At 36.9% G+C, this 27,016-nt stretch overlaps 1 protein-coding gene across 2 annotated transcripts in view; it reads left to right on the top strand.

Annotated features, from left to right (window-relative positions):
* Nucleotides 1–25,227, top strand: part of LOC145688365 (delta(24)-sterol reductase-like) — a 142,630-nt gene extending 117,403 nt beyond the window's left edge. For both annotated transcript variants that reach the window (XM_081762513.1, XM_081762514.1), the window contains 3 exons: nucleotides 4,302–4,499; nucleotides 6,487–6,665; nucleotides 24,681–25,227. In XM_081762513.1, the coding sequence (XP_081618639.1) occupies nucleotides 4,302–4,499; nucleotides 6,487–6,665; nucleotides 24,681–24,834 (531 nt within the window). In that variant the 3' untranslated portion in view covers nucleotides 24,835–25,227. The remainder of the gene's footprint in view (nucleotides 1–4,301; nucleotides 4,500–6,486; nucleotides 6,666–24,680) is intronic.
* The last annotated feature ends 1,789 nt before the right edge of the window (nucleotides 25,228–27,016 follow it).

Raw genomic sequence — 27,016 nt, 5'->3', positions numbered from 1 at the left:
GTCGACGCCGTGAAGAAACACGGAAAGTGAAGCGCTAGGTCACTTCACCTTTTTACCTTGACCCGCTTGCATTGTTTTACTAAATGACAATTACGCAGAATACGTTACTTAAACGCTTTGCAATTTGCTCAAATTACTGAATGAGTGAACTTTCGTGGTCTGTGATAAGATATTGTGATTTGGGAGGAGTTTCCATTTGACAGAATACATTCTTTTAAAAATGTCCTTTTGCAAAATTCTAAATAGAGTTTTAAAATGTAATACACCTTGTGCTTGTTAGATTCACGGAAGAGCTCCCTCGTGGTTAGCGTACGTATCTTTGGTGCGGGAGACCTGGGTTCGCTTCCAGGTGGGAGCTCAAGTGGTTCGGATCCCCGCGTTAAGCTGTAGGTCCGGTGTAGATGAAATTCCGGCTGAGTTAATTTTAGCTGGAGGCGGAAAATTGTGGAACAAGATACACTAACTCATTCTCCTTATCTGGAACAAGGAAGAATTGCCACAAGAGTGGAAAGAATCAATCATTGTTCCAACTCACAAGAAAGGCGACAAAACTGGCTGTAATAATTATCGAGGCATTTCTCTTCTGTCAACATCCTATAAAATCCTTTCAAATATTCTGTTAGCAAGACTGGCCCCATACGCGGATGAAATTATTGGAGATTATCAGTGCGGATTTAGACGAAATCGATCAACTATCGACCAAATATTTACCATTCGCAAAATACTCAAAAAAAAAAAAGTGGGAATACAATACCCCGGTACATCAACTATTTATTGATTTTAGAAAGGCGAACGACTCGGTTAGGAGAGAAACATTATACAACGTCCTTAGAGAACTTGGAATACCGAGAAAGCTAATTAGATTAATTAAGATATGTTTAAATGAATCCCAAAGTAAAGTCCGGGTAGGAATATTTTTGTCCACGAGCTTTCACGTCGAAAATGGCCTGAAACAAGGAGATGCGTTGTCGCCATTATTATTTAACTTCGTTCTGGAATACGCTATAAGGAAAATCAAAGATAGCAACCAGGGCCTAGAGTTGAATGGTATTCACCACGTTATGGCATATGCTGATGATGTAAATTTAATAGGAGAACAATAGAAAGAAATGCAGAGATCTTATTAAACGCTTGCAGGGACATAGAAGTAAATGCAAAGAAAACTAAATACATGGAAGTGCGTCGGGACCGGAATACAGCAAATTATGGATGCGTTAAAATATTAAATAATACTTTTGATAAAGTGGATAGTTTCAAATATTAACAGAGGAAAATCATATTCACGAAGAAATTAAATGTCGACTAAAAGCAGGGAATTCGTGTTACTATTCGGTTCAAAATCTCTTGTCGTCGCGAATTCTGTCGAGGAATTTGAAGCTTAAAATATACAAAACGATAATTATGCCTGTTGTTCTGTATGGCTGCGAAGCATGGTCACTTACTCTGAGGGAAGAACATAGACTGAAAGTATTTTAAAACAAGATCCTGAGACGAATATTCGGACCCAAGAGGAACGGGAATGGGGAATGGCGGAAACTTCATAACGAGGAACTACATAATTTATATGGTCTACCCAACATTGTTAGGGTCGTCAAGTCTAGGAGGCTGAGGTGGGCGGGTCATGTAGCTAGAATGGAAGAAAGTAGAAACGCTTTCAAAGTCTTGACTGGAAGGCCAATCGGAAAACGACCATTAGGAAGACCTAGGCGCAGATGGGAGGACAATATTAAGATGGATCTCGCAGAGATTGGAATACAAAGTAGAAACTGGATGCAGTTAGCTAAGGATAGAAGTCAGTGGAGAGCTTTTGTGAACGCGGCATTGAACCTCCGGGTTCCATAGGCCATAGAGTTAGTTAGTTATTATTATTATTATTATTAGTAGTAGTAGTAGTAGTAGTAGCAGTAGCAGTAGTCAGCCTAGTAATAGTAGTCTTGTAAAACCTTTGCGATGGGGGGATTTTCTTCATAAAGCTGTCAGCTTCATTTACGAGTGATAATGGGGCATTAGTTTGGGAACCAGCTCTGCTTCTTTATGGTGTTGAAATAACTTGTGAAACAATTAACAGAGAGCCCCAACAGAACTCTATAAAAATCAGTCTCATTTCGGCGTCCATGGGGCCCCATTATACATTTAGACAATGTGATGCTGGAGCGCCATTTTTCATATTGTTAAAATATACTGTTACTAGGCCCCAAACAAAGGGCCCCAAACATGACTTTATACTACTGTTAGTTTCATCCTAATAATGGAACTCCAACACTACATTCAATGCTGGTGACCTCCGAATGCTGGGGTAACGAGTAACAACGAGTAACTGTTCTCCAACGCAGCAGATATATTTTATGTTACTTTCCATGTTATTCAATATTCATTACATATTATTTAGAGAGGGCTCCAGCAGAAATCCCTGCTCTTCTGCCTTAGCCAGTCCGAGCCTGTCATAATACACGGAAACACTTGAAAAATATAATAAAATTGTTTCTGCGTTAGCTTGCTTCAACAATATTATATTACTATTTCTGTGTTTACGTAGCGCATGTCGGTTTACCTTTTGCGCCTTTATAAGCACATAGAGGATTTGTATAAATTAATCAATACGTACGTGATGAGAACCTGAAACCTTTAGTATTATATTATTTTTTCATTGTTGTGGCGAAACAAGATTCACTTATCACATAATAAGGGACGCTGCCTGAAATCTTTATGGTTTATTTGCACGACATAACTCATTTTCGATAAAAATGTCACATAGCGGTTCTTCGATTCGCAGCGGCGATATTAAACTTTGCATACAGCAAGTTGTACAAGAAGTAGTAGGTTACCGCGAACATATAAAGCGGCTAAGAAACCGTGGGTTACAGAACAAATGTTGGAGAAAATCAGGGAAAGGAGGGCGTGGAAATGGGTTGATGCAGAAGATGAAGGGCTGTAAATTAATTCCCTAATTGTTGACTAAATTTAACTGCAAATATATACACTAAAACACAAAACGTATACACCATTTTATATCAAAATCGAATACTTTTTTAAAAAAAGGAAAGTTATCAAGGAACATATTTCCTAGATCGTGTGGGAGGGTGTAAATTTACTCTCGAATTCGAGTAATTTTAAACCCAAGCAGTGGGTATGATTGGAAAGCCTCAGATAAATATATGCTATTTTTTTTTCTAAAACGAATATTTTATTTATCGTGGAACATATCATTTAATTGGAGGGAGGGTAAATCCGCTCTTTTATTCTCTTCTGATTTTAACTTCATGCAGTAGAAATCATTGTAAGCCTCGAAGGAATATGTGCAGTATTGATTGATTCAAAGTCATATTGTGCAAGTTAGTATTCTTTACATGGCAGGAGAGCAGATTAATTAATTCTTTCATTCTTAACAGACTTTTAAATGAAGCTTTGGGGATTATTGATAAGCTTCAGAGAGAATATTCTCCATGTTGCATTAAAATTTAATAATTTTGGTGAAAGTTATAGAGAAACATTATTTTCTTGTCATATTATTTCAATATGGAATATTTAAATAAAGAAACTTCAAACTTTTGGATAACATACCCACTTGTAGCCGCTTTTCCTTGACCGATTTCAACTGCAGCGAATGAGCTTCTAATAATGTAAGTTGGTATCACACAGTTAAAATAAAAGAAAGAAACCTTAATAATTTCTCCCTAGTCACCATTTTAGGTGAGATGGGATAGTATAGGCAAGATGGGAGTTTCCGACTCGCCTGAAATGGTGAAAGTTCATATCTTAGAGAAATCGATGGCTGATAAGGCGTTAGGCGAGATGGGAAGATTTCAAACAAAGTACGCTCTTGATTGTATAAATATTATTACTTAAATAGTAATACAGTCACAAAAAAACTATTTCATTGGCGCAGTCAATCATTTATCAAATACTATTCGAGCTTTGCAAGGATCAGTTTTCATCTTAACAAAAATTAACATAATAACTATCATATAAGTCCATTTCGTTCACTCGCGAATATCTTTCAAAGCATTAACACATAAATAAATAGTTTATAATAAAGTTCATAAATGTGAGTTCCTTCTTTTAATTAACCATTCTTTAACCTTACAAACTATACTTATACATAATATATAGGAATATTTATACATAGGAAATATACAAAACTTAAATCTATACAACTACGGTTTCAATAATACGGTTAATATGCACACTCTTTCACTAAAAACAACATAAAACTTTTGGTCTAATAATATATATTGCTTCTATAGCATTTATGCTGTAGAAATATAGTAAATATTGCAATTCTAACATAAATTTATTTCCAGGACATTATTCCATTCGGAAACCATCCTGCGTTCCGCTACTTGTTAGGTTGGATGATGCCTCTAAAAGTGTCCTTCCTGAAGTTAACTCAAACATCAGCAATCAAGGAACTCTACGAGAATAACCACATTATTCAAGATATGCTAATACCAATAGAAGCTTTAAAGGACTCTATATTACTCTTCGATAATGAAGTAAAGGTTAGTGATTCCTTAACTTTTATCTTCTAACTCCATATAAAACTTAATTTCTTAATAGCTTAAAGTTACTGCATGCTACCAAAAGATTCGTTAGTGGTAGACTTCGAGATTCGTTAGTGGTAACGTCTTTTCTAAATTTGGAGACGATTTTAAATAAAAACATACTTGATAGCCATTAAACTCCATAAAAGTGACAGGCAATAAACCGGACAGTTTTCTGAACGTGTAGTGCAGAGAAGCATATCGATATGATTATTGGCACCATTAAATGTCACAAACAATCCCCGTAGTTACAATAAACGAACGGAGAACAGACCACTACAATTTCATAGCGAAAATGTGTTATTCGACATTAGTCTGCCACGACGGCAAGAAATGCGCCTCGTCGGCAGCTGTATTCCCAGGTTTCAGCAGTCATATCAAACTGGTGGAAACACCTGTAGTTTTCAATACGTAAAATGTCTACGGTATGTGGTAAGACTAAATGTGTGTGTGGAGCACCTGGCTATTACTAGTGGTGTGCTACGTGATCGTCAGGTAGTACGTTAGGTTGAGTAGATCGGAGGCATATGCAGAAGTTGGCATTCGGCAGTGATACAAAATGGAAGACCTCTCCCAGTTGACGCAAGTATATCTAAGACAGGGCCGTGCCGTGGAGGGGGCGAGCGGGGCGACGGCCCCGGGCGCCAAAGTAAGGGGGCGAAAATTCGGGAGAAAAAAGGAAAAAGATAGGAAAAAATGCTTGGAATATATGTATGGGGGCGCCGTCGTATACTCTTGCCCCGGTCGCTGATTTTCCACGGCACGGCCCTGATCTAAGACGACCAGTATGTTAGGTGTGTTGCGAGGAACAGTGTTCAAGGTTATGATAGCCAACATAACACATGGCAAACGAAATTGGTGAAGTCTAATAGTGGGCGCAAGAGAAGTTTCAGTGGTAGAGGTTGAAGATTGGTTGGTTGATAAATTTAGCGTCCTTTTCAACATGGAGGCAATATGAGACCTTAACCTACATATTATCGTGGGATTCAAAGTACATATGCTCTGTCCAAGAGTCGAATCCGGGTCTCCCGCGTTAAAGATGCGTTCGCTAACTATATATTCACGACAGATCGAAGAGAATTGTCACCAGGACCGTAGAGAAAATGCGGAAAAAAGTGACTGTGGAGCTCAATCAGCACCTAAAAAGGCCTATTACGACAGCCACAGTCCCACGAAGCTACATAACTAAACATCTGTTGTGAGGATGCAATTTCCAGAATGCTCATCACAGCCAACAACTTTTTAGTGTTAAAAAATTGTGAGAGACCAAATCATTTCAGGATCAAATAACTAACATATTTTAGTGATTACAAGATTAGACAACAAACAACACAAAATTCATCACATGGAGATTTGAAGTACAAATGCGCCACTTATTTATATAGGTTATCTGATATTCGACAGATATGCTGAGTAAAACACGATAAACTAGATGTTTTATTTTGACACAAGAGACATAATTCATTTGAACAAAATTGAGAGATGACACCTTGAGATATGTTGAAGTAAAACAAGTAAATACATCAAGCAAATAAAGTAATTTTACTGCTAAATATAATTTTCATTAAAAGTAATTAAGGAGAACATTTGTGTTTGATTCCAATTGTCATATACACCTATATTTGATTTATTTTCAGTTAGGCTATAAGAACGTTTAGTGCCTGGGATAGATTAATGTGCTACTGGAGACAAAAACTACTTTCTTTATGTGCTTGAACAATTTAAAATTCGAACTTTAATATTTTAATAGACTGTTGCTGTTCAAACCTGCTACGAATACTAACAACCCCAATGTACGAAATAGCTCCTGCACTGTGTTGATATTTTACGTATTTCAAATAGTCGGCTAAGTAGCACTTCCATATGTGTCAATAATTTTACTTGATGTATAGTATACATAATATTTAAACTTATTACCAGTACTAAAAGAACTTAGCTATTATAGGTTTATCCACTGTGGTTATGCCCCTTCAAATTACCAAATAATCCAGGCATGGTTCACCCTCCTAGTGATGCAGAGAAAATGTATGTTGATATTGGAATATACGGCGTACCGAAAAATAAAGATTATCAGCCTAGAGAAACTACAAGAAGAATTGAAGCATTTGTGTGGAAAGTGAATGGGTAAGGATAGTATATATTATTCATGTTGTAATGTAAATTCTACTAAACACTATAATAATACATCTCTATTTATAAAAGAAATCCTGACTTTATGACTGATCAACGTCTATATCAAACAGCTTGCAGTAGAAACTTTAAATTTTGATAGGGCATAGGATTTGTAACTTAAGGTACCACTAAGGAAAGATTAAAAAAATGGAAGAGGAGAAATGAGAGATGCAATTATTATAATATTTCAATCTCGAAATCCTTTGAAGTTAGAGACAACATTTTGTATTTATACTTTTAATTAAAATAATTAAACGTGTTTCAAAAAAATTGACATATTTGACACAGAATAAAAAAAAAGGTATAGATGGTTCACTGAAATGCTCATACAAGGCGTTCCAATTTCGCGGACCACCTTCGCCTTTTTCGGCTATCACCTTTGTTTCACTTTGATGTCCATAATGAAGACGCAAGCGAGGTAACGTACGTGGTTAGAGTTGCACCAGTTGCAGAGTTTCTGATGAATGCATGGAATGAAGATTCTTAGCACGCAGACGCTTGAAAGTTCTGTCACCTTGTGATCGTACGTGTAGCCCTGTACTGCCATTTGTTGTCGAGTTACAGAACTAGTTTCGTAACCTTTTGTTATCTTTGGTATATACAAATGGGGTCAAAATAATATATTTTAACTTTGAAAGAAATAAAAATCTATTAATATTTAATACATATTTTGAATTCTTATCACTTTTATTAAGAATATGACTGATTATTCTACTAGCCACGCTTGTCCGAACTAGATGAGACGGCTGTCTATTGTACTGATAGAAATATCTATCAATACCATAGAGATTAGGGGAGGACTTAGCCGGATCAAACATCTTCTCTTAGTATAGTGATATCGAAAATAGATTCTACTTACATGTAGTATGCTTAATTTCTGATTTCAGTGTCATACGTTTTTTAAAAAGTAATTTGTCATAAGAAAATAAGAACTATAGTTCTGTTCAATAAATCTTTATAAAAAAATACCTTTACCTCTGCATAACGTTTCAGCAAATTATTTACATAATGTATTCTTTATCTTTCTGAGCTCTTTCTCGTTAGTATCTATGCTTCAAAATTCACCATACTTGGATGTGAATAGGAATCACTAGAAAATATAGTAGATGTTAAAGTCCTTTTTTTTAAAAAAAAAATATTACTGAGTTCCTGGTTAGTCGAGTTGTTAGCGTGCACAAATATGCTGTTCGTGGTTGCTGGTTCTGTTCCAGGTGAGAGCACTAAAATTTCTCGGTGTTGTCAGCATCATAAGGTAATTGGAAAACTGCCTGAATTGACAAGTCCAGCCCAGAAATACAGAAGTAATGGCGGAAGCATCACTCAATTGAACGTGTGCCTTGAGGCTGGCCACAGGTCTTTATCAGTTTCAGCGCCAGAGAGTTTAGATTAGTTCTTCCTCTTTATAATTTAGCTAATTTCATCAGTATTTCAATATCGTGTAACTAAAGAAAACTGGAAAGAACATTATTTCTTTATCTGTCTCTCCTGAAATTTACCCCACTTCTGTGTACTGAAATCAAATACGTACTAAACTTCGTGTTGCAAGAACCCATGAAGGACTCTGGCCGACTATTTTAGCCAGCCATACGTGGTCAGTGGATGTGCTTTCAATGTCATATTTGTGATATTTTCTTGCCATTATATACAGGATATACCGAAGTCTGGGATCATAGGCCAAATCCGTTATGAGAAAAAAAAAAGGAAAGAGAGAAAATATGTTTCAAATAGGTGATTTTCAGTCTAAAACGGTGACACTTTTCCAATTGCACCAGCCGTTTATAGTTTCGACACTGGTTAGGTAAACTATGTTAAGGAATGTAAGGGCACCCAAAAATAACACGGTTAACGTGCGCGTTGTTGTGTGAGGCAACTTCAAACACCTCAAATCCTTTTCCTAACGATACTGTATTGTTGGTATGGTGAGGGTCCAAAAGAACCTGTTGAACTGGCAACGCTGCTTTTTGAATTAGCATAGGACGCCTTACGAGTAGTGTTGTAAATAGAAGAAAAAACGTTCGTATTTTTTCAGAAATGTACGTTTGTTTTTGGAAAAAAACATCGCCTCTCGTTTTTTTTTTTAAATTTCGTTGTTTTTTTCAAATACTCATTTGTAATGCATCTTACGTCTATTTAAGTATGAAATATTTTTATGTAGGTGTAATCCCCGTAAAATGCAACATAAATTAAACACTAGATACTGATATGCTACAAATATTTTACAATTTATATGAATAGCATACCTACTAACAATTCGGGTTTCATCAATATCAACTAAGAAATAAAAATAGAAATTAAATTTTATTTTTCCGTGAAAGCAGGCCTTTAATAAGTACGAAAATAATGTCACGAACAGTATAAAATTCAAATAACTTGTCTAAAGGTAAAAACTAATACTAATTTGCCTAATAGTATTTTTCTCAATATCATATATAAATAATTTGTCGACTAGATATATATGATATGCAGAGCCGGCTCTACCATATATGCAAAACGTGGATTTGCATGGAGCGGCAAGTTTGGAGGGTCCGGCAATTTCCGTCATTTAAATGAAATATTTCTTGTTGAAAACAGACTTCATGATTATGGTAGTTACATCTACTAAGCTGGCCTTCTATTTGAATACTACATTCATAAATTATGTTTAGGTCGCATTAGTTTAAGGTCACATGGAGAATGCTAAAGCAAAAGGTCAAATAAATCCGAGAACAAATTGTTGATTGTTGTCAAATGCAAGAATTCAATTCTCGAATAGTAGCGAATATCTGTTCCATTTAGTAAGTTATCACAGTTTTGATATGACAACTAATCTTGTTTTTGTCAGAAACAAGTTCCTTATCATTGAAGATAGAAACAAGTTTTTTTTTTTAAAAAAAAAATGTTAACAGGTGTAGAAGAAAAATCAAGAAATAAAGATAAAAGAGCTAGTTGCACTGGAATTGCAAACTGATACATTGAGATTGAAGCTCGATATTGAATTCTACAAAAAGGATTACCATCTTTCCTCTGCAGGTGTGTTTGCTTTATCTTTCACTATCATATTAGATTAATATTTAAAAAAAAAACGGACACAACTGTATTATATTTTTAGTAAGTATTTAAGCCTTTCTGAGTGCAACTGCACTTACCCTCCCCTTCGTTTTCATGCTGGAGTAGCATACGTAAAATCATGACTTTTAAGATTTGTTCTTTCTGGAGAAAGGGGGAGGCGGCAAATTATGCCATTGCACGGGGCGACAAATTGCCTAGGGCCGGCCCTGATGATATGTATATACAAGACATGAATATAGAATGACTCAATTTGAAGTAATGCAGAGTGTTTCTAAATTAATATTAGGGCTTTGAAACTTCGTAGTATCTATTACAATTAACTTACAATTATAAATATTATATCAAATGTAAGAGCAACTCAAACAGTTTTGTACCCACGCATGTACATGCATTGTTTCTTCTCTCTACCGTTAGAGAGAGCAAGTAGCAAAGATGGAGACTAGAGAGCAGAAAGATTTTTGTGTTTTAATAAAGACTGAATCTGTAGTTACAGTGCAACCGTTTGTGTGAAGTACATTAAGGAGACGCTTGCAACTACGTCCTTATCGTTTGCAGTTGCTACAGGTCTAAAGACTACAGACAACGGTTTACGTACCAATTTCGCAAGTGAAATATTGCTGCCTAACAATGAAGATTTTCTGGATCGAGTCGTCTTCAGTAATAAATCGACATTTCACCTAAGAGCTAATGTGAGCACTCATAATGTTTGCATCTGGCCGTCAGCAAGTCCTCAGGAGATGACTACAGTTGAAACGAGACTCCCGTAGATTGAATGTATTTTGTGCCATATGGCGGAAAGTTTATGAGCCTTTCTCGCCTATCGACTAGATGTGTGCCGTGTGACGAATGAATCCCACATCGAACACTTGTAGCAAAGACTGTTTGAGGTGCACTTTTACTTGATATATTGTTTATATTTGTGCGTAAAATGTAAGTACTACGAAGACTTAAAACCCCGATATTCATTTTGAAACACCCTGCATTTCTCACCAACAGTGTTGGAAGTAAGGTGTAAAAAGGAGAGAAAATTTTCCTTATAAAGTTATTGTTTACGACAAAGATGTTATTATTAGTCGAGACTATAACTACAACAACACGGGTTAGTAGTCAAAAAAATATAATCAAATGTAACCCTTTCGGACCCAGGTGGCCAAAGTGGCACACACGGGTGTGTCACTTTTTTCATCTGCTCCTGTGTGTACACTAATTAAGATATCGGGATATTTATTTTTGCCAAATATGGTTGGACCATAGTTTCTCATATTCATTTCTTTTTCTTCTGGTGTCGAATTCCCTTCTCAAATTTCACCCCAGTCAAAAATTCGAGACTTTTCGAATTTCCTTTACTTTTTTCCCCTGTAGCTTCCTTCGTTGTAGAGAGACCCCCTTAAGACTTGTCAGGTAGATACCTCGGATGGATACCTAACTGTTGACATCAATTGAACGGGCCTGCGCGCAGTATTGCCAATCAAGGAAATTAAAATTTCCCTAAATTTGGGGAAGAAATTCGAAATTTTTAATTATATAAATCCGTACCTATATGTCCGAGTGCAAGTCAGCTTACGCCAATTGAACATTAGTTCTTACTGAACAAACGCGGGTACAGATCGTTACAATGGGGTAATAGGAGATGCACGAAAAATTGCATTTAAGTTGTAAGCCTTGATTTTTCTAGTTTTTCCCTACTTTTCTCTTTACCGTAATATATTTTTGGTAATTAGAAACTTTGTTCATTAAAGATCGCCATAATACTTATAGGATATATTAGTGGTGTACCAATGTTTAATTTAAGATAGTTTGCGTCTGTCTGGTAGCAGTGCTGCCAGCTACAGAAAATTTTAACTCCAGATTTTAGAGGAAAATTTTGGGAAAATTATCTTTTTGCCTCTATGATTTCCCTCTTGTTGGCTACATTAGAACAAACGTACCAGTGTCTAAAAGCTTTGCCCTTAGTCTACACAGCGCAGGATAAAAAGTTTCACTCGAATAATTAGGGGAAGTACAGTTGAGGTTTATAATAAACCATGTTCTGTAAATGGTAAGAAAATGGTGAATTTCTGAGGTAGGATGAGAGATTTTTTTAAATTTTATGCTTACTTTGTTAAATATCGCCATGATACTTGTAGGATATATTCTTGGGGTACCAAGGTCTATTTTCAGATAGTTTTCGTCTGTCTGATGGCAGTGTTTCCAGCCTAAACAATTAATTCCTGATTTTAGGTGAAAAGTTCGGAAAATTTCCCTTTTCCCTCTATTATTACCCTCTTGCTGGCTACATTGAGTTGAGTTGATTTTAGTTTAGCGTCCCTTTCAGCAGCGATGCTATATGAGACGTGGACCTACTGATTAACGTGGAATCCGAACCACATGAGCTCCCGCCGGGAATCGAAGCTGGCTACATTGAAACAAACGTACCACTACCTGAAAGCTTTGTCTTTGCCCTAGAGAACGCATTACAAAAGTTTCAATAGGATAATTAGAGAAGCTGTAGCCCAGGTATATCTGTTGATTTTTGCTTCTGAGGCGTAAAAAGTGTCAAAATTTCATGTGTATGATGAAAGAGAATTTTTTTCTTTCCCTCTTTGAATAGAAGCCAGCGACTTCAGGATTTCACTGTACCTTGTCAACACACCAAAGAACTTTTTTTGGTGACTTGAACCCATATGGCAGCAGTGGTGCTAGATACAAAAAATTTTGAAATTCGGTTAGGGAATTTTTTGTAAATTTTCACCCTAAATCTCCCTCAACAATTTCCCACCCGTTGGCAACACTGAAATACAACTTATACCAAAAAAAATTGCCACATCCATTTTCTAAAAGACAAGACCTTAACCATATCAATAGAATAAATGGTTTTTGAGCAATAAGTCACTAACTGAAAATGTAGGAAAACGCCAAAAATGACCTGGGTCCGAAAGGTATAATCACACAATTTTGCTCGTATAGGTACAAAGAATCAAACGATTTATAAGTTACGATGGCTTCGACTCAAGTTCTGTTGATTATTTCAATAATTTGCAACATAAATAAAAGAAATTTTCATAAATAAAAGTTATAGTTCCTTTTAATGAAATATATCAGGAATAATTTAAATTTATTTTACACTTTTGTAAATAATATTCGTATGCATTGTCAAGGGCGCCGATCCCGGGGGGCCGTGGGACCCGGGACCCCCCAAAGCTCATGTAAGCCTCTATTGTATTTATGAATATACAATATTTGGCATAATTTGAATGCAATTTGTCTTAAAATTCTCATACATATATACCTTCTACATCTGAATGCCCCCCCCCCCAAATTTACAGAGAAATCGGCGCTCTTGTGCATTGTCTAGCCAACCCTAGAATTTTTCTTCGTTTGCAATCTTTATTTTAAAAATTAAACTAAGCATAAGAGTAAAGACATTTTCGCAATTTCTTATAAATAGTTTGTTTTACAAAATTTTATTTAATCGTATGTAATCACGGAATCCAAATTAAGTTCCATCTGCCCCTCGAGATAAAAATATAATTGCGTTATTTAAACTAATTAATGCAATCGAACCTCCGGCACACTATAGAGTATAATTTAAAATAGTTCTTAATTATAAAATTTAATTGTTTACATTTAACGTTATCGACAAATGTTAAATACTTATTTAAATCTATATATGCTTACGGCTCTGGTCTAATAATGGAAAGCAAAGCACGTTCATGTTCAGTATAATCATTATCCATTTTGAAATAATTAAATTGAAACAAGACAGTTTAAGTTACAGTAAACCGTCACAGTATACAATACAAGGTGAACCAAAATTAGTTGGACGGTAGATGGAGTAGGATTTGTGTTATGATTACGCTATAACAATGGTCTACATTGTAACTACAGTGCTTGCGTTATATTATATTAAATTCTGTAACTAAAGGAGGTGGGATGATAAGGGCCATTTTTCGCCCATCAGGCCCGAGACGTGAAATGCATGGTTTTCAATAGTATACCTCATAAAAATAAGAAAACAAATATATTTTGACGGAAAGCACTATAAGGGAGAGATAAAAATAATAAACAAAGACGTAAGTCGTGTGTTAATGAAAGAACGTAAAGACTAATGTCATGAGTTGGAATCCGAGAAAGCAATAGTAAATAGAACACTAACGGCAAGAATAAGAAGAATGAAGTCTACTACGACGATGAGATCAATATATTACATCGAAAATAATCAAGCATAGATAATAACCAGACACCTAGAGACAATTGTAGCTAGTTTGTAGATTAGGCATCGTGCTTGCTGTCGTCATCCGAATCGCCACTGGACCATCCTGCAGCGGCGGTATCTTGTAGTGTATGAGTATATTATAGACTTGGTTTCTTAACTGCGGTGGAATTGTGGCGCCAGTAAGCCAGAAACCATAGCAACATGCGCACAACATCCGACGACCCGTGCGCCTACTTTACATTGACAGTACCACTGTATGTGTGCGATGTTACTTTGCTCTGTTTTGATCCAAATATTATAGGTTTTGGATCCTAGGTATCGTGATCATAACTGAACTCGGAGAACAGAAGCATCGTCATGGTGTATGTACAGAGAGTACATACCTTCGTCACTTAAGTGCTCGTGAGTGTAAGATTGGCTTTAAGTTGATATCTGCCAAGAGTTAATTGCCGTAGCTCATCCGAAGTTAGCCGTGGAAAATCTTGAAGATCTGCATCGGTTAACTTAGCCCAAATTGCCTTTTTTTTTTTTTGCGTCCAGCCTTGTTCGTCGACCCTTTGTTTTAAGTAATTAGATTTTTTAATTAAAGCCAGCATCCGCTGAGCGATTATTCCATCTTCGGTGTTGTGAATCCTTGTAGGATAGAAAACATTGAGAAGAGCACATATAATTCGCACATAGTCACCAATATAAGGTATTTGCGTATTGGGTACCACTTTATCCAATGTGCGCCAGTTTTTCAACTGTCCATTAACGGCTTCGACGACCCATCTGAACTTTCGTCACAAAACGCGCCTCGTTAGCATCCGCTATTGTAAACTGTGGCTGCTTATTGAGGAATCGAGGCATTTCAGGTACGAGACCCATTTCTTCCAGAAGTGCCAAACAGTCACGGAAGCCTCTATCAACAATCAGAACATCCTTTGGCTGCAGCCACTCTCTGACATTGTGTGCATCATTTTTTAAGATATGAGTGAGTATGTTAGCGTCATATATTTCTTTGAATCCGCGAAGTAAGGTCCAAAGACATCCAAAATGTTACCTGTCGTCGTGACCAACATCATAGGCTTCACCAAAGGTCTTCCTTTGTGTAACGAGAATTATCGTAGCTGAAAGGAATAGTGTGAACTATTCTGGATATAAATGTATGTGCCATCAGCAACAAGTATTACAGTATCATTGTCGTCGTCGGGAATGAATAATCGTCGTGCTAAAGGCATCGTATGGTTTTCAATAATCTGTGTTCTGGTGATGTGTTCCGTTCCAAGATATAGTGGAACAAAGTTCTGCATCAAAGCCTCACGTGCAGAGTGCACAGAAGATGATATTCTTCGTTTTCTGACATTGAATAATGTGGACAGGACACCATTTGAGAGACCCGTTCGAAGCTTTACAAGTAACACTGCCAAACAAGTACGAGAGGATCTCTGTGTTGAGGAACGCATTTTGGACTTTACTAGGTCATAAATACAGTTAAAATCAGACATTGATATACCCATAAGAGTATAATAATAGGACTCGGAAAGTAGTCCCGGTGAGTCGAAATCGATACCTTTCTTCTGTGCAACGGTTCTGATATCGTTTATCAGACTTTCAATATCTTTCGCAGACATTGTTGTCTTCTCACTTACAGGGCGTACAGCTTGCAGAGCCTCCTCACGGAATACCGACTCTGTAAGATTCGTTTTAAAGCAGCGTTTTCCCGACGAATTATAGATTCCCGTTTCTGTAAAGGCCTGCGTTCGAGCTGCTTTTGGTACAGCCACTAAGTATTTCTTACGCTTACATATTATACAACAGCTATTAGAGTTGTGACAACGAGGTATTGCTAACTCTAGTTTAGGACTCTTACAAGTGGTGTCGACGGCAGTACTCGTAGACGCACGATCTCTTTGTACAACAGACGAAGGCATAGGAATGCTTCGAGAACGAAGCACACGACATTCATATTATCTGCATTTCGAGCACAACTTCGCACTACTCTGTATATCGCAGTTTTTAGAACTTCTCAGGATCGATATAATTGTTTTGTTAGAACAGGTACGAAAAGCCATAGATTTTCTTTGCCAGGTTTTACAACAATCACACTGGCCGTTCGGCATTATGTCTTATTCAGTTCGTTAATATATGTTTGCACAAACAGTTGCAAACTCACGATTGATATCTGCACTTCTTAACTATGGTTTGATTGCGGCACAACACAACTGAACACTCCGATCGCAGCGCAGCAAATAGGGCAATGGAAACGTGTAATTCCAACAGTTGCCGCCCGTGGCGCTTATCTAGGTGCACAGGACGCAGACTCCACACTTCTACACCTTGACACACACACACGAGCTCGCGTATATCTGCCTTTGATCTCTCTCTCTCTCTCTCTCTCTCTCTCTCTCTCTCTCTATATATATATATATATATATATATATATATATATATATATATATATATGGGGGTAAGGTGGGGGTGTTTGTGGGTATGGGTATGTATTAGCTTGGATCGGATACATCAGGTAGCTATTGTTGGTCGTTGTTTTTCATCTTTCCCTCAGTATTGCAATATAACGCATCAATGAATTCCCATAGGTACTTCATTGACGCGTGGTATGTATGATTCTTCGATATATAGATATATATTGCAGAATTTCATGCCATTCTGCGACTGGTTTTCCTGCTCGCACTTTTACTCATACCACTTTTAGAAATGACACGCCTTCTCAATACTCCATAACTTGCTGTCTCTATTTTTGCTGCCCTACACACACATCCGCGCAAACAATACATTTTCTTTATATATTTTATTGACATGCTGAGCATGTATTTTCAGTCACAATCGGTACATAACATCAGAGCTGGAGTCTCCAGTTGAACTCGTACATTACAGCGTATAAACGGTAGTCATCGCTCTATATTCTCGGGCAATATATTTTGTTATCTAATAGATAGAAGGACACACTGAACCAAAGTCAATTAATACTCATATCAAAGGTTACACAGCGTTATATTATGACGAGTCAGATTTATTTTGGTTCATCGACTCCTTCTTCCTATAAGCCTCAATCAAAGACAGCAAACATTACCAAAATGTCGCAAAACGCTGAAACGAATTCTTTTTGGGCACTCATTTCTATGATTTACTATTTTTTGATCACGTATCTATTATCTTTACATATGCAACATATCTTCTAGTATACAAATACATTACAAACTTGTCGGAATCGGACACTTCATTTTTCCGTTGTCTGATGGGCGAAAAATGGCCCTTACCCGCCCACCTCGATAGACCACAATGATAAACAATTTAAATGCTGATGCAAGAAAATGAATGTTAAAAAGTATTGGACGTTTCAAAATGCTGAAACCGTTACAAGAAAATATATTGAACCATTTGGTACTCACTCCCCAAAGAGATTACGATTTACCGCATTCGTGACAAATTTGGTACTACTGGATCAATTCTTAATGCCCTCAAAACTAGTCGATCCAAAACAATTTGCACACAGGATCAAAAGCAATTTGTTGCCAAAGCATTTATTCACAACCCCCTCAAAAAATCCACGAGAAGAACCTCAGCTAAATTAAGGATTTCATAATATTCTGTTATAGAATCAAAAAATCTATTGAGTTGAAGGCTTATTGTCCACAGCGAATTAATTCATGGCTTATTACAGTAGATAGGCAGATGCAGACCATGCTAAATAAAATTCGAGAAGTTCCAATAACTTTAGATAACATTGTGTGAACCGATGAAACTTCTTACTAATTATCCGGTCGTATTAACAGACTTAATTGGACCTCTTGGATACCAAGTGGTATAAGTCTAAAATTGAAATTTCCTAGAAGAGAACTTTGAACTTAAAAATCTTATACAAATCGCATGAAGAGAATGTTATTAACTATCAGTATTAGAAAAGAAAATCCATAACTATGTTTTTGGTTGCAACGATGAAATAAAGATGAATTTTTCATGACATATTGAACTTCAAATTTATCCCCTGAAAAAAAAAATAAGTTACGCCATATGGCATCGAAGCGATCCAGTTATGTTTACTGGTATAGTGAGAACATGCATTTAATATTAGTGCAACAACTAAACCAGCCTGGTGTCAATGTTTGGAGTGGTATTTAAAGTTGTAGTGTTTTAGGACCAATTTTGATTGAACAGTCATAGGCAATAAGTACATCAAGATTCTAATGAAACAACTTGTTTCCACGGTTACAACAATAGTCTAATTCACATAATTTTTATTTCTAAGACAACGAGGTCCTTCCGCATTATTCAAAAGCAGTCCGTGAAACATTTCCTGAGAAATAGATTGGATAAAGAATGCCAATTGATTGACCAGGATATTCACCTGATTTTACTCCAAATGACTTTTTCTTTTGGGGTGTACAGATAAGTTTATAGTCAAAAAGTACCAAATGTTGGTAATTTGAAAAATTACATCCGAAAGAAATTAATTCATAAAGAATATTGTGCTAAGAAGTTTATCGAAGCGTGAAAAGTAGACTTCAAAGCTGTGTAAAAGGTGATGGACAGCAGTTTGAGCACATTCGCTCATAAAATTTGGAAAGCTTTTGTATTGTGTTATTGTATACAATAAAATTTAACTTTAAATGTAATAAGTATCTATTAAAATTGAATTGTATTTGTAAATATAATTATATATTAACATTAACTGTGCAGCTACTTTTGGCATATCCTTTGTTTCTGTAGAAGCACACAAATATTAAGATTCGAATCTAGATACTGTTATACCTTTTTCCTATTTTACAATTAACTAAATTGAAACACTACAGCTTTCAAGTTTAAGTTAAATAATTATAATAGCTTTAAATTGGTAAATCACTTGCACGATAGTGACGTAAAAGAGGCAAGAGATAGCATAGATAGCGACATCTATTAGTGCGACTGCTTACTATTAGAAATCACGTGAACATTAGACGTTTGTCTTTTATAAATAGGATATCACAATTCTAATTATAAGAGGGAAACTTGTCAATTCTTCACTCTGTGACGCCACGACAATTCCTAATACTAACCAGTCACGCTAATAAGTGTTGTTACCTGTGCTTCCTGACACTGATAGATGTCGCTAGAATGAGGCAATTTGTCGATTTAAAACTCAGATTGTCTCAAAAGTACTTAGCCTTTGGAGGTCAAAATCAAGAATTCATTCATTGTGATTTGGAGAATACATTATGAAATCACATATGCATCATCTTCTTCAATGATCTCGATTTTTCTGGAAACAGCACAATCCCATCGTTTTAAAACTTACGTGATTTCTGGTCAAAAAATTATGACACGTGGTTATTACACGACTCTTTTCAAGCTAACATCATTCAAGGATAAAAAGTTTGACGGTGCCAGGCTCGGGATAGACCGTGGATGCACCAAACCCTTCCAGCGAAGTTTTCTAAATTTCTGATGGGTCGTTAAAGATGTGTGATGTCTGCCACTGTCAAGCGTGGTATACGACACCCTTTATGTTGACCATTTCTTTTGAATTACTAAGTGCACTCGTCCTAATTGTCGACTGTACAGGTGAGAATTTATCATTTTACCCCGCTGCAGCAGCTCGTGATGCACGGTGCTTTTCAAATCCCTTCAAACGTACAGCAAAACGTCCCTGGCCGTCAGTGTGGGCTTTGCTCTAGATTGTAGATCTTCTCCTGGTTTCGAACTCAAACCTTTTCACACATTACTGTCGCATGTTATCTATTTTGCATCATTTTGAATCGCCGCTTTAGAAATGGCTCGAGTTCGTTACGTTTCAGTAGAAATTCGCAGATGGAAATTAGATTGAGTAGATGCTTTTGTGTATGATCATGTCCCCATGTGCAAGACATAGGCGGATCGACCGCGAAAATTTGGCGCGGCCCGTCGAAAATTTGGCGGGCCGATGGCGACTAACGCGGCGTACTGTTACGAAATTACACGAATGCCGCAATTTTGCCGACATTGCGGTAATAAGGCGGCTTTCGTTGTTTCTTCTCGTCTGAACCGCTAGTACCGCCCTTAAACAGGCATGTGGTCTCTTTGTAACCACCTCGTGGCCTCTTCATAACCGCCAGTGCCGGATAGAAACCGCTAGTACAGCCATTAATCCGCCACATGGCCTCTTCATTGCCGCAACATTGTTTCAGCATCTCTACCCAGGATGACGAGATAAAGTGAAGAGAGAAACAATTACATTTCAAGAATTAAATCAGAAAAAAATTCTTTACCTGACCAAGACTCGAACCTTTACATTCGAAAGTCAGAGCCCTACCGACTGACCTAACAACTGATTTAATATTACCGTGCCTAATGGTGTTTATTAGAGGACCTGTTGCCCTGTCATGATCTGTTCGAAAGACACTCCACCAAATCTTAATTGTTCGCGTGAATTATTACATTCACCTCACTGTCTTTATTTGAGAATGGAAACTGATTATGCTGAACATGAATATTTGCTGTTTATTACCAAAGCAAGGCCCGTAATAAATGTAAATAAGATTCTAATTATTATGTGAAATACACAAGTAATTATTCCATGTAAAGCACAATATAATACAGTAACTGGTAAATACAATACAGACACAATATAATACAGTATATTTCTATATTGTGTTGGATCGAAGTTGGCTCTGGTGACTCATGATCAGACGAAAGGGTTAATCCATAATCACCATCGCACTCTACGATCTACATTCAGGAATTGTAGAGACACCGCTATCTCCTTGAAATTAAACTACGCAGTAGTTTATGCATATGTTGCGCACCTAAACTTCCCCGCGCTAAATTTCACAACCACTTTCTTTTTTTCTTTCTTCTTAACCAGAACGGTATAAGTAATGAGTACAACTCCGCCAAGTATTCTGTTAAATAATAAAAATTGTAAGAGTCACTGGATGGCCCAACTCGGTCGATTTGTATTGGCCTGTACTTTGAAACTTGGTTGTTCTCTGCTCAACCCTCCTTGGAATAAACAACTGCACGGCAAGTCGCCAGTGCTGCCAACGACGTGAACAGTAATGTTGCTAAACATAACTCGAAAACCCGCTAAAAATATAAATTTTAATGTAAATAATGCTAGTTTAGTCATTATACATTTTAAAAAAATTGCTAATTCCCTATTCTAACAATGGTAAATGAACAAAATGTTGTCGCTAAAATATATTATTAAATCGCTGGATCTAGGGACAGAGTCGCTTACTATGCAACACTGCGCTTAACAAAACACATCTTCACAACTCAGCGGATGTTACCGAGTTCTCACGATCATTCTGCGGTCATTCGTCGAAAAGTCTCTTTAACACCATCTCACCGCAAAACAACTGACATCTAATTTTACGACTGCGGCAGTTACTTCACTTCCGCTTCGGTGGGTTTCCGCTTGGAAGCGAAAGCGGAACGATGCTGGCAGTCATTTTTCCTTCATTTTGGCGGCTACCCACCAAAAGGCGACAGCGGACCGATTATAGTTGGCTGCAATTTGCACAGGGTGTAACAACAGAACGTCAATCATCCTTTTGTAACCAACTTTCTGTAAATGGCTGAACACTGTTTGGTGATGGATGTTTAGGTCATCGAGACTGCTTACATGCCAGTCTTATTGGTCTTTTCCCAGAATATCATCCACTTTTGCTGTGATTGGTTAGTCACTGTGAGGAGCATTTTGGACATCAAAAATTTCCAGAACGAAAGCTATTGAATCGTCTTTAGGCTGTTGATTTTGATAACATATCTTGCCCATAAACATCATTTACTTCGTCACGGGACTGCACAGCATTTGCGCCCTTATCGAAATGAAATTGTAATATGTAACGTAATTTTGCTGAAACTTCACTTATCTTCACGGCGCGATATCTTACATGTGATTGAGATCCCTCGTGGCCAAACGGTTGGCGTACGCACCTTTGGCATGGGAAAACCGGCTTCGATTCCCGGTAGGAGCTCTTGTGGTTCAGATTCCACGTTAAGCTGTAGGTCAATGTCTCATAGCCTCGCTGCAGAAAGGGAAGGTAAACTAAAAATCAAATCAAATAAAATCAACCTTACATCTGATTAAGAATCACATTTCTTATACATCTATTAGCTTCAATTGTCAGCTGTGAAATGATTTTAGGCCTGATTTGCTGCCACATATACGAGGGTTACCGCAAAACTCATGGCAAATATTTTCTTTAATGAAAATGGGAACAATGCAAAATATGCTGAAATATGCAAATAGAAAGATAGTACATATCGTCGCATGAGAACCATTGATCATCTGTTGTAATGTAGCTTAATTATCATCTTGTTAGAAACACAGCTTTCTAAGAAAATTATATTTTTGTCTTCTCGCCTGTAAACCTACGAAAATGCAGTTACGTTCCTCTGGTTCTCAGGCGACGATATGTAAACGTTGCATGTAAGGAAATGGATAACATGCATATCCCAATCAGTATATATCAGGAGAAAAATGAATATAACGAAACGTTCCTTTCGTACGTGTTACAGACCATACGACATTGTGTTTGCAGAATCTTCTTAAGTGATCGGGATAGGATGTACTCGATTATCTTATATATTCACCACACTTATCACTCTGAAATTTTAACCTGATATCAAAACTGAAGGAGCCATTGCGTGGAACACGTATGAAACGAGAGATTCGTTGTACTAATTATTCTCGTGTTGTATCCTGATAGGAATATAAGTGTTCATCCAATTCCCTACATAGGCCTATAACGTTTCCGTATGTACTAAACTTCCATTTGCAACTCCTTGTTTCGTTCCCATTTTCGTAAAACAAAACAGTTGCCACTACTTTTGCGGTACCCTCCGTATATATATATCCTGAGATTTGGGATACTAACGCCGTCTCGTGCGCGTGCGCGGCTCGATGCTGTTTAGACTTCTAATGTTCTGACTATTTACTTCCAACTTTAAAACTTTGTAGTTTCGTTCCAGTTGTTCCAGTTTTAGAAGAAGAATCGTAACCATGCTGAGATTTGAGCGTTAATATTTATATATATCTACAATAATATATTGTGACGATTTAATTGCGACTTTAGAGCTCCTTCGTGACTAAGGGTTTAGCATACGCACCTTTGGCATGAGAGACAAAGGTTCGATTCCCGACGGAGCTCACATGGTTCGGATTCCACGATAATCAGTAGGTCCACGTCTCACATAGCCTCGCTGCTGAACGGGACATTAAACTCAAAATCAACTCAACTCATGAATTGCAATTTAAACCGAATTGTTTCAATTTAATTACACTAGCCAACAAAATTTTACTATTTTTTTGGAACTGGTATGAAAATAGATAATCTTTATGTTTTTGGGTGTGTCGATAACGAAAATGGTGATGAAAATGCAAGATTAGCTCTTGTTTTGAAGTTATGATAACTTTATGTTATAGCCTATATAAGCTTATCCATGTATTTACCTTGTTATTACCCCTTCGAAGAGGATCACTGAAGGTACAACCGCTTTGCCTGGCGTATATGGTTTCCTGCTGGTGATTCCCTTATTTGTGTCCAGCAGTAATCAGCTACCATTAATGCACTCCACTTTCCCTAGTATCTCATTTCCATGCCTGAAATTTGCTAGTGGAAGCGTTCCCCGTGTTCCTCGCTTACAACACCACCGTTGTCAGGAAAGATGTAAAGTGGAAATCTAAGAAATGTAGCTTTAAGGATATGTTGCACCCTAGTATATCGTAGTAGTGCAGAAGATTTGCCACAAGATCCTTATATTTTTCTGCCCTCTTATTTCTTAGAAAGTTTGTTGACACCTGAACAAAGTTAAGTGGAGCAGGAACAGGTAGTCCGTCTTCGTGAGACACTGGCCTCATGGCTGACGGTATGCTAGGATATGTCAAGGAAGACTTTTCTTCTTAGAAATACCATGTTTTAATGGAGTTGCCATTCAAAAGTAACAATCATTCACATGGGTTGATGGTTTTTGCCAGATCATGGGTATAGCAAAACCCATGGAAGATCCTTTACATTTCAACCACGAACGAAGACTCGAGACACAAGATAAGCAACATACGATTTCAGTTTAGCCTGTCTGCAAATGTTGCAAAACTTGTCAGCACTGTTTACGCATTTGCGAGGCATATTGAATCACAATAATTACAATGACCACATACACTAACTACACTTCAATAACATGTTCTTCCAGCACACGAACAGAATACAGCTTGTAACAAACTGAAACTACGCTTAAATGAAACTTGCTCCGTTCATCCCTCCTCTCTTCTCCTTCTCCTCCCCCTTGTTGCTACTAGCCCGGGCTAAAAATAGCGACAAAATACACACAGCTGTTGTTGCCTGCAGGAAACTTAATCATTATATCTACCATCAACGAGATTTCAAAGAATATAGAGGAAGGGATTTACAATGAATGCTAATAAAATATAATACTTATAATTAAATGAACCCCTCTTTAACTTGGAAACGAGAGCTAATTCGAGTTTTTCATCGTCGTTTTCGTTATCAGCGTGTTCGATATAGTTAAAAAACATTTATTTCATTCCAGTTACATTTTCACTGTTGTCTAGTGTTATCTTAAAATGGATTGTGATTATGATGAACATGAACGTGCTTTGCTTATTTTATTCAAAGGCCGTAACAATATTTAGGGTTGAGCACTAGTATTTGTGTAACGCATGCTGGTTGGTAGGGCGGAAGCTCGGGCGCAATAACTACTGGTTTTAAATGGAATTAATGCTTTAATCTTTCACGTTTCAGATTCCAAATGCTTTATGCGGACACATATACCACCAGAGAAGAATTCCGTTCTATGTTTGACCACAGCCTGTACGACAGAGTGCGTCAAAGATTACAGTGTCAGAATGCATTTCCTGAAGTCTATGATAAAGTGAACAAAAAAGCAAGAACATGATAAATAGTATGGAAAATTTATTGACTGATTATTTGCACTGAAAGGGAACACTTGTACACTTATGTCAGAAAGTACTTTCTAGTTTAACGATTTCTGATATCAACTATTTTCAAATAAGCTAAGTTTCAAATAAATTTTAATAACTTACAGTCCTCTAGAATTCAAAACAACGAATCTAATCAGTCAGTACATATTAAGGACTTTTGAAAGGGAAACTATAGAAGAGTTTGCTTTTGCGTTAACTTACAACAAAAACAATTTATCTCATACGGTGTAAATTTAAATGATAATTATAACACAATAGGCCTAAGTACTGTACCTATAACCCAACACAAATATTTCTTGGTTTTTGATAAGGGTTATATCTGTTCATTTTTTTGTAATTCCAATAGAGTATAATTGCATTTGAATAAGAATATGTGTTTAAATTTCGCAAATAAAGCTAGTCTACACGACATTATATCATTGTAGTGCTTCCTTTACTTTCCTGTTAGTGGCCCCGCATAGCGCAGTCGCTAACGCCCTCGCTTTTGGTGGGAACGGTCCCGGTTTTGATTCCCGATGGGTACACTCGGTCGGAAAAGTGTAAAAGCCCGATATTCTGAGTAAAGTTCTTACTAGGTTTTCCTCATTCACACCAGGCTATTGCCGGGATTGTACCTCACATAATGGTCCTAGGCCACTTCAGTTATTCCTTCTCAACTTCCCGGGCAGTGTGATCACCGAAGGATATCGTCCCTCATATGTGATGGGCTAAGATGGCCATAGATGCCGAAAACCCAGAAATATAATTCATAATCCTTTACTTTTCTGTTTACTAGAATTGGATAAAAGATAAATGTGTGGGGTTTCTCGGGGTTGTCCCGTTCCCTCCCACTTTCTTCTGTTCATCATTTGATTCATTCTTATCATCACCATCTCCCTTATTCTCGGTGCATAATCGTGGAACAGTAACCTAGTTTTTTTTTCAACTGGATGCTCCGTGACATCACAGTTTACTGCTCGCGTTCCCAGTAAACTCCTCATATACGGCAAGGAGAAGGCAGCAAACCTAACGTTGACAGTAGACAGTCGTAATAGGCAAACAAGGCGTAGTTGATGGCTTTACAGATACACTACTCGTAGATTCATGTCTAATCGAACACTGTCAAACTTGTTTTATTCCATCCCTCGTATTTTCCCCTCTCCTTTCTTGATCAACCTGTTCTCTTTCTCCTGGCTCTCATCATTAAAGCCCTGTCCTACGTCATACATCGTCTAGCTCGAAATGTCTGGTCTAAAGGAAAATTTCTCATTTGTATGTTCTACAGTAAATCATAACCGTGAGAAATTATACTAAAATTTTATTTTGAAAAACAAAAATCTGCCGCAGAAGTGTGTGAAAGAGTAAATACTATTTTGATTGTGTACGTCTCTTCATATGCTTCAACAATAGCGGAAGCTAATGTTATGCGAATATAGTGCTTTGCCAGGTAAAGTATCGTCATCCACAATAAAAAGTTTGCATATACTGTAACTTCAGCATTTTCATTAGTAACTCAGTTTTCGTAATATATTATCGCTTTTTCGTGCTTTCCTTAACAAAGCAGTGTAGTAATGAATAATTATTTATAATTTGGGAGAAAAATAAAGCAAAATAAGAAAATTATAAGCAAAAAAACCGTTATTGTTATGAAACCTTAGTCTGTCAAATAATTACGCGAAAAATATCCCAGGGGAAATTAGAGGGAAAATGACTCGACACAGTGCACAAGTATTAGGAACACTAACTAACATGTGAAATTATTGACTAGAAACATGAACTGAACAGGCAACTACGTATTTCTGCGTTGAATACACAATTCACACTTCATGCACAGTTCCAATATGCAAAATCAATCAATATTTTCAGTTGAAATTACTGAAATAGGGAAAAAATCTATCTGTTAAAATGCTACAATTTCAATTAAAACGCTTTTTTTCGCTAGCCGTGGCTAGCACCCACCCAAAGGGTTACGCTCTTTATTTGGGATGAGAGTTTAGGATGAACTATAGCTGGAAGGCAATTGTTGTGAGGCAAAGGAGATTGCATAAACTTTATTAGAACCATGCTTTTCATATTGCAGGACATTATGGTCTTTAACCATAATCATATGTATAGGTTAAGGATATGAACCCTGTCTAACAATGCATCAGGAGAGTG

This window comes from Thermobia domestica, chromosome 6 (genome assembly GCF_964235325.1).
Source record: "Thermobia domestica chromosome 6, izTheDome1.hap1.1, whole genome shotgun sequence".
NCBI classification, from domain to species: Eukaryota; Metazoa; Arthropoda; class Insecta; order Zygentoma; family Lepismatidae; genus Thermobia; species Thermobia domestica.
Note: the sequence above shows the minus strand (reverse complement) of the source record. Positions and strands in the feature narration are given on the sequence as shown.